The 8,737-nt window shown below is 42.9% G+C and overlaps 1 protein-coding gene across 1 annotated transcript in view; it reads left to right on the plus strand.

The window, feature by feature from the left end:
* CD163 (CD163 molecule) overlaps positions 1 to 8,737 on the plus strand; it is a 41,964-nt gene that overhangs the window by 15,543 nt on the left and 17,684 nt on the right. The window contains exon 2 of the mRNA XM_009892765.1: positions 6,451 to 6,765. Coding sequence (XP_009891067.1) covers positions 6,451 to 6,765 — 315 coding nt within the window. The remainder of the gene's footprint in view (positions 1 to 6,450; positions 6,766 to 8,737) is intronic.

Below are 8,737 nucleotides of genomic sequence, written 5' to 3' on the forward strand. Positions count from 1 at the left end.
GCGCAGCAGTAATGGTCCGCAGAGAGTGAGTGGGTAATCGGGGACCAAGGCAGCACACATGTGCTGAAAACCTCCACTTAAGGTCTGGGTACAGGGGTGCCATGGCTCATTCTCATCCCTGGTCTATGAGGGGAACCAGATCTTCAGCTGGAGCAAGCCACAATCTGATGCCTTCTTATCCAAGCAGAACCTTGCTCTGTGACTACCGAGTACCACCGAATTCAATGAAGGCATTTGCGGGACATGCTATGGAGTGTGAGGAATACAAAGAGTGTGCCTGTCAGTATTAGAAAAAAATAGCATAAGATTGATTACAGCAAATGATAGTTTTGATGAGAGAATATTTAAATCTGTTGATCGGGTTACGCCTACCTCTGCATCTGGCCTTGCGTGTTGTCACACATTGAAAACATCGGATGTTGGAGTATTTAAAAATTCAAGTGCAGAGAGGTTGATCAATCAAATGAGAAGCTGTTTGTTTTACTCCTGGATATGGCTAATGGAAATAGGTTATCCGGTTCCTTTAATAATACATTATGAATTTAACTTTTCTTAGAAATTATTTTTTCTTTTAAATGTATATATTTTTCAGCTGAGAAAACTTGTTTTTGGACTATGTTCTTCAAGTAAACTGCGGGTTGTTCTCCAGAGCAACTTTCAGAAGTGTCTTAAAAGACTTATTACAAAAAGATTATACCCATTCTGAGACAACATGTTGCAAGTACAAAGGGATTTTGTAGTTATTAGAGGCTTGTGCTACATATGCGTGAGACTTTCTTACTCGGGAAATTTGAGGAGAGAGGGCAGTTTGCAGAAAAAAACAGTTTTGGAAGTTACTAGTTGTCAGTCACTTGAATAATCTCCCTTAAACTTTTTGTGTTTCCAAACCTGAATGATAGGCAGGAAATTGTGAGGAAGTCCAGCAGAGTTAGCAAAGAGGTAAAACTTTTGCCTGTGATCATGTGTCAAAGCTATATTGTTTGTGTGAGATGAAGCAGGGAAGAATCAGGCTACAGACCATATGGAGATGGAGGCAGAATTGCCTTTTAGTTGACAACTGCCAGCAGTTTACTCTGGAATGAGAAATGGAACAACGGTTAGTTACTGAAGGAAGTGGCTGCATTAGCATCAGTTCATGGGCTAAGACTGACATACTTAAGGGGAATAGAGAGAGGAATTAGATTTGTTTTCAAATGCAAAGAAAAATTATATATTCTTGTTTCACAATCTCAAATGACAGCAAGCAGAGTGATATGTAGGAACACCTCTCTCTTTTGAGGAAGAGAGGGAAGGCGATATTTTCCACACCAGATTGTCATGAAAAGTCTTACCGGAAAACCAAGTCTCTTAGTGCTTTTGTCACTTATTAAATACCATCATTGGTAGGGGATGATCTCTGAGAGGTGTCTTTCTGGACTATTTGCAAGATGTGCACAACTGCACTGTTTTCCGTTCACATCACTGCCCAGTGCTGGGTCATAATGAGTACTGCAGTACTTTTATGAGTCATGAGCCGTAGAGCTGGTACGAGGGTACAGCAAGGGCCAGCTGCTCCAGCTGTGATAACATGTCTAGCAGAGCAGGGGCCTCACTAGCCAGGGCCCAGCCCTGGAGTACCAAAGAGCAGCACAAACAGCAGACCTAGGGGTGGTAGTTGGGTTCAACTCTTGTTGCCAACTTGCCTCAGATCATCAGGCAAGTTCATAGTGATGAGGCAGGTCCAAGGCCAAGCTGAGAAGTCGGTCTGTGACTCAGAGTGCAGATCAACAGCGCCCATGGCCAGGCACGGCTGTGCCCAAGTTGAACACAGATGCACCAACAACATAGCTCAGGCAGGGACAGAAGGTCCAGGCCTGTGATTAAATGGAGGCCTGGGTCCATGGGCAGAGTGTGTGAGTGGAGACCCCCATTGGGGAAGCTCAAGGCCATTAAGGATTATTAGTGCACTCAGGACACTGATAATTGGATCAAACCTGTCCTAAAGATGTTTGCTTTGATTTTCCATTGTGTGTCAGGTTTTGAAACAGTGGTAATTTGGGACCAAAGTTACTAGGCTGTTACATGACTGTCCTGTAAACTTTCTCTAGCTATGCGGTCAATCTGAAAGATCCTCCAGGACTCAAAAGAAGTTGCCAGCCCTCTTCAGGGATTTACCTGTTCCATAACAGTCTGAAATTCAAACCTGATCAAATTGAAGACCTTACTATCTTCCCAGTAGTTGGCCTGGACGCTCTGGTTACCTCACTCCCAGAGGCACATACACATTCTTGGCTCCCAAGCCAATTATCTTACTCACTGGCTTGTCCAGCTTGATATTCACTAGCAATCACACACTGACATGTGGTACCCTCACTCATTCCAGTTGCTGCCATCTGTTGTGGTTTAACACTAGTAGGCAGCTAAGCATCACATAGCTGCTCACTCACCGTCCCCCATTGGGATGGGTGTCACAGTCCATTTGGATCTCTCAAATTTACAGGACAATGTACTCTGTGAATTAAAGTTTGGTTTAGGAGCTTATTAAGAAATACAATAAACAAAAACAACAACAGGGGCTCGTTTCCCCTTTGCCCAGACTAGTCTGTCATGTGAAGTCACTGATTCAAGTTATAAAGTTTCATAATTTATAAACCTTAACTCTTAATTCGTGCATTTATGAGAAAAAAACAAACAAACAAACAAACAGAAAACAGTTACCTAGCCGACAGTGAGAGTGCTCATCCTTCCTCCTCCATCACGGTGTGGGCATCCCCTGTATCGCACCAGGAAGCATGAAAGCCTCAGCAGTCCAGCTGCTGTTGCATTTCCTTCAAAGGCTTTTTGGGTAAGCTGATGTTTTATGCCTTCCAGCCTGAAAGTTTTGTCTATACGATTTCCATAAGTTAGCAGATTCTGAAGAGACTGACAGACAAAAGACAATGGCTGCAGGAGCCAGAAAACTGCAGGTGGTAATGGATGTATTATAATGGCCCTTTAGCTCTTTCTGGGCACCTATCCTGCCTACATGGTGCTCTTGCTTTGACCTAATGGCACTGCTCCCAGCATACATCAGGGCTTTGCATGAGCTGTGTTAGCCAAAATCTGAGCAGGAGTTGAGTGAACAGTCACAGATAGGGGAGAGAATTGGAAGGGTAAAAGTGAGAAAAACTCGTGGGTTGAGTATAAAGACAGTTTAATAGGTAAAGCAAAATCTGTGTGCGCAAGCAAAGCAAAATAAGGAATTCATTCACTACTTCCCATCGTCAGGCAGATGTTCAGGACAGCAAGGCTCCATCATGCATAATGTCTACTTGGGAAGACAAATGTCCAAACACCAAACATCCCCGCTTCCTCCTTCTTCCGCAGCTTTTATTGCTGAGCACAATGTCATATGGTATGGACTATCCCTCTGGTTAGGTGGGGTCAGCTGTTCCAGCTGTGTGCCCCCCCCAACCTCTTGTGTACCTCCAGCCTACTCACTTGCAGTATGAGAAGCAGAAAAGGCCTTGATGCTGTGCAAGCACTGCTCAGCAATAACTAAAACATCCCTGTGTTATCAACACTGGTTTCATGACAAATGCAAAATATAGCCCCATACAAGCTACTATGAAAAAAATTAACTCTATCCCAGCCAAAATCAGTATAGCACCAAAAACATGTTCTTCTGTGACTTGTGGTCCAGCTCCAGCTGCTGGCATTTAGAACTCCATACACACACATGCACACTGAACAGAGTCACCTCAACCAGGAAAACAGTTGGAAATAGATCTTAATAAGAAGACACAACGGACAGTGCTGATTAGATGCAGGGTATAGCCAGACAAGCATACTGACCAGCAGTCTGCTTACCCACCACCGGACGCTTTTCACAGAATCACAGAATGGTTGAGTTTGGAAGGGCCCTCTGGAGGTTATCTGGTTCAACTACCCTGCTCAAGCAAGGAAGCCAACTCCTCAACCTCCCTGGGTAACTTGTTCGAGTGGTCAGTCGTCCTCATGGTAAAAAAGTTTTTCCTGATATTCAGATGGAAACTCCTGTGTTTGTGCCCATTGACTCTGGTTCTTTTATCCACTTACCCTTATATTTTCCCATACTTGCTCCTAACCAAACATCCTTGATCCTTCCCTTTCCCCACCTTTGATTCCTCTCCTAAACATCCCATAATAAACCTTACGCAATTCCAAGATGCTCTTCTCTTGCATCCCATGTGCAGAAGAAATGTGTGTCCCATACCATCTAGGCTGTAGCCCCCCTCAGTCTCTAAGGTGACACAGAAAGCCCGCATGTTGATTCATTTGATGGGTTTCACACCTGGACAATGGGGCTGATCGCTCTGCTGAGAAAGCTCTAGAAGGGGTGAGGGCAGGACCCTTATTAGATTATTGGGGTTCCACCACCTGCCATTGTTCCTCTGTCCTCCTTTGCACATGGAGACAAGCTTTCTATCACATAACCTAACAAATGAATGCCATCCATATTGTTGTTTAATTACAACAGTGACTGGTTTTGATGGAATTTGGCAGAAGGTTTGGGTTGGTTTTTTTTGTTTCAATGTCTGTTTTCACAAATATCTACACATAATCATTGTCTATGTCCATTCAGAATATTAACGTGTTCTATGATTCTGTAATTCTGTTGTCCCAAATCCAGGTTCTTTACTTGGTGTGCAAAAACCAAGCGACAGACAGAGTCAAGATATTTGTTTTATTTCAGTTCTGCGCAGAAAAGGGTGCTAGGCAATAATTCACAAAGCTAGCACACCTGTTAGGAGACACCTAGGGTCTTTTATACAAAAAGGTAACAAAGGAAAATCACATCAAAATAGCCGATAGGCCACTTGTAATTATATAACAAAAACTCATTTGCGCATGTCCCAACTCCTGTCTGGCTCATTATACTAAGGTGGTCTTAGCTTTACATATAAAATCTCCTCCTAGAGGTGTGATTTTTAGTATTAAAATTATCTAAGGTAACTAGAGGTTATACCTTCATCCTAACAGCTACCACTAGGTTACTGTTTAACTTTCTGTTCTGTTGGGGCTCCACTTGGAACAATGACTAACTTCAAGAATGGATTATTTATGTTAATGGGCTTTTTGTTTTAGGGACTTTCTATTCCCATTGCTATGGTTTCAGAGTAAGCCATCACATCATGGTTGCTCATTTTGTGGATTTTTAACTCTTTTCAACATCAATTCTGCATATGCTTTTTACTCAAGCAGAGTTTTACTTTTCTGCAGATAAAGAATCTTTTTTATGAAAACATGTTCCAAAACTCTTGCTTTAAAATTCCTGGCTGGCAAAAAGAACTTAAGACAATTCCTGAACAAGTCCATTTTTTATCTTTACATGTCATTATGTCTTAGGCTACATACTTCAGTTTTTCCAACTGTTATGTTAACTGTTAACAGTTAACTGTCTATGTTAAGACACAGACTCAGACCTGCTCCCCTGTGTTTCTTGGGTCCTAGCAGGCCTTTGATGTGGCCTGACTTCCTAACAACTGCTTCTGTGTTCCACCATCATTCCTGCATTTGAATGTAACAAAATTCTCCCTGTGTTTTCTATCCTATAAGTCCCTGGGCTAAGCTACTACATAATTTTTGAAGCATCTATAGTAGCAGTTCAACACCGTAAAGCAAGAGCCTGTATGTCTGGCTCTTTATCAAGTGCTCTGTGATGACAGTAATGTTATTTTGCAAGTCTATAGGTAAAAGGACTGGGAACCGTGTATCCATACCAAAGGGAAGAGGCAAACCTGGGAGCAGAGAAGGAAAAGAGGGTTCTTCAGGCACCAACCCTACCCCAAGAGATGGTGGGGCATAAGGAACAATATGAAGACCTACCTGTCTGTCTTCTGTTTATGCTGCTGCATCTCCTGAGATAGCTTGCCAGCCCTCATGAGTAATTCTCTTCCCTCATGAGGTACCCCTGACTAGGGGACCCCGTGGCTAGGGCAAGAGAGGAGGGAAAGAATAAAGAGTATTGGGACACTGAGTTGCAAGTAATAGTTTGTCTGAGAGGAAGAAGTTGAAGCAGACGAGGGAAATTGCTTCTTCACACCATACTGAACACAGAAATTAAGAAACCGGTGCCCAGTGAATATTTTCAGCTGGATATCATCATGGCAGAACAATAAAGAGAAAGGAGGAGTCTCTGTTGAAGCCTTTGTGAATCACACAGCAGGTACATTACTCATCATTTCCCAGCCCTGATAGGTCAGAACAAGAGAAAGCTCACCTGTCATTAGAAATTACTTACATTTTAGCAGTGCGATTAGCTCAAACTTGTAAATACAGACACAACTCCCTGCAAGAAGCCTTTAAATTGGACTATTTAGAAAGGTGAGCCAAATAAATCTGATTTAAGAGTAAATTAAGAATAATAATAATGTCATTAACCATCTGCAATAGATAATCACGATTAGGCACTGTCCTTTCCATAACCTTGCTCTGTCTCTGTGTATGAAGGTGCTGATGAACTGAGGCTGTCAAATGGAACTGGCCCCTGCTCTGGGAGAGTGGAAGTAAAACATGAGGAGCAGTGGGGAACTGTGTGTGATGGTGACTGGACCATAGAAGATGCTGAGGTTGTTTGTAAGCAACTACAATGTGGATCTGCTGTTCGGGCCCTCAATCGAGCTCCTTTTGGAGAAGGATCTGGACCAACATGGCTGTATCGAGTTGATTGCCGTGGTGATGAATCCGCTCTCTGGAACTGCACACATAGAGGATGGGGTGCCTTTAACTGCCCTCATTACTTTGATACCGGAGTGATCTGCTCAGGTAAGAGGTCATCCAACCTTGTATAACAGAAAAATGCTATGAGGCGGACATCAAACTTTGTCCTAGCTGGATAAAGCCAAGTATTGCACAGAGGTGCAATAGCTTCTGCTCAACTAAAGCAAGTTGCACTGGCATTAAGTCTTCTCCTGACTACAAGTGTACGTCTACATACATGCCTGGGCACAGCAGTGATATAGAATCAAAGCAGACATAGTCAATGACACAGAATCAAAGTAGATATACTAAATGACATAGAACAGAAAAAGAAACACTATTTGTTTCTACCACAGCTCTCCCAGGCAACAGGAGAGCAGTACTAAACTTGTCTTTGACGAGGAATGGGGGCTACAAAAGCAGGTGTAAATGGAGAAGCAAGAAAATGTTGTGTTATGCCATACAACTGCCCTTCTTCTCCAGATCTTTGTATAAGCTAAGACAGGGCAGTCTACAATGGCAAAAAAAATCTAATGTATGTCTCGCTCCCTTCCTCTGCAAGATGTGCATGGTTTTGCTCTTTAGAGCTGTTGCAAAAGGTTTTTCCTTCCCAGCTTCGGGACTTTACATTTGTCCTTTTTGATTTTTATAAGGTTCCTGTCAGCCCATTAATCCAGCCTGTCTAGGTCCCTCTGAATGGCAGCTCTGCCCTTGGGGTTATCTCTCCAAACTCCCCAAATGCACTCCATCACCTCCAGGTTTTTGATAAAGATGCTGAACAGAACACATCCCGGGAAAGACCCAACAGGTGGTATTCCTCTTGTTGCCAGCCTCCAGGTAGAGCGCAACCCACTAATCACTACTCTTTGAGTGTGATCATCTAATTACCTTTTTAACCATTAGGTGTCAACCCACCCAGACTCCAACATCCCAGTTTGGACACAAAAACATTGTGCAAGACAGTGTCAAAGACCTCGTTAAATGTGAGGTAAATGACACGTGCTGGTCTCCCCTCATCCACAAATCCAGTCACTTTTATCAGAGAAAGTAATAAGGTCACACAGGCATGATTTACCTTTGGTAAATCATAGAATCATAGAATCGCTAAGGTTGGAAGGGACCTTTAAGATCATCAAGTCCAACCATCAACCTACCCTGACAAAACCACCTCTAAACCATGTCCCTAGGCACCACATCTACTTTTTAAACACCTCCAGGTATGGCGAATCCACCACCTCCCTGGGCAGCCTATTCCAATGTCTAATAACCCTTTTAGTGAAAAAATGTTTCCTAATATCCAGTCTAAACCTCCCCATTCACCTTCTTGTGCCTAGAAACGTTTTCCGGGAGGACTCACTCTATGTTTTTCCCAGGTACCAAAATGAGGTTGAGCAGCCTGTAGGTCTCCAGACTGTCTTTTTTGTCTTTTCTGAAGATGGGTGCAACATTTCCTCATTGTGGGGCGCTTCAGCTTCCTATTTATTTGAATAGGTACATCTCGAGGACACACACTAGTAAATGGCTTTTTTTTTTTTTTTTAATTATTTGAGTATTGCTCCTTCTCAAGCATTTGGCAAATGTTCAAATTTCCCTCCTTCTGTAGCTTCCCAAGGATTTAGTATTTTCACATATTAAGAAACCATCATTCCCCCACAGCATTTTCTCTCTTGTCAGTGGCATACAGGAATTGCCACAATAGTTACTTAAAAGTGTCAGTGGTCCTCAGAGAAGTGACATGTGTCTTGTCCATGAAGGTATGGGAGTTATTAAATTAGGTCAGTACAACCAACTCTTGATGCTGGATTTCTTCGGGATTTTTTCCAGGTTTCTCTGCACTGCGTCTGACTGGAGGGGACACTGCCTGCTCAGGACATCTGAAAGTAAAGCAAGAAGAAACTTGGGCTACGGTCTGTTTTTCACACATTGATTTCAAAACTGCCTCCGTTATATGTAATGAGTTAGAGTGTGGCCAGGCTGTGGATATCTTGAGAGGAACGCACTTTGGAGACAGACATGAACTGATCTGGCAAGAAGAGTT

Source organism: Charadrius vociferus, unplaced genomic scaffold (genome assembly GCF_000708025.1).
Source record: "Charadrius vociferus isolate BGI_N301 unplaced genomic scaffold, ASM70802v2 scaffold301, whole genome shotgun sequence".
Classification (NCBI taxonomy): Eukaryota; Metazoa; Chordata; class Aves; order Charadriiformes; family Charadriidae; genus Charadrius; species Charadrius vociferus.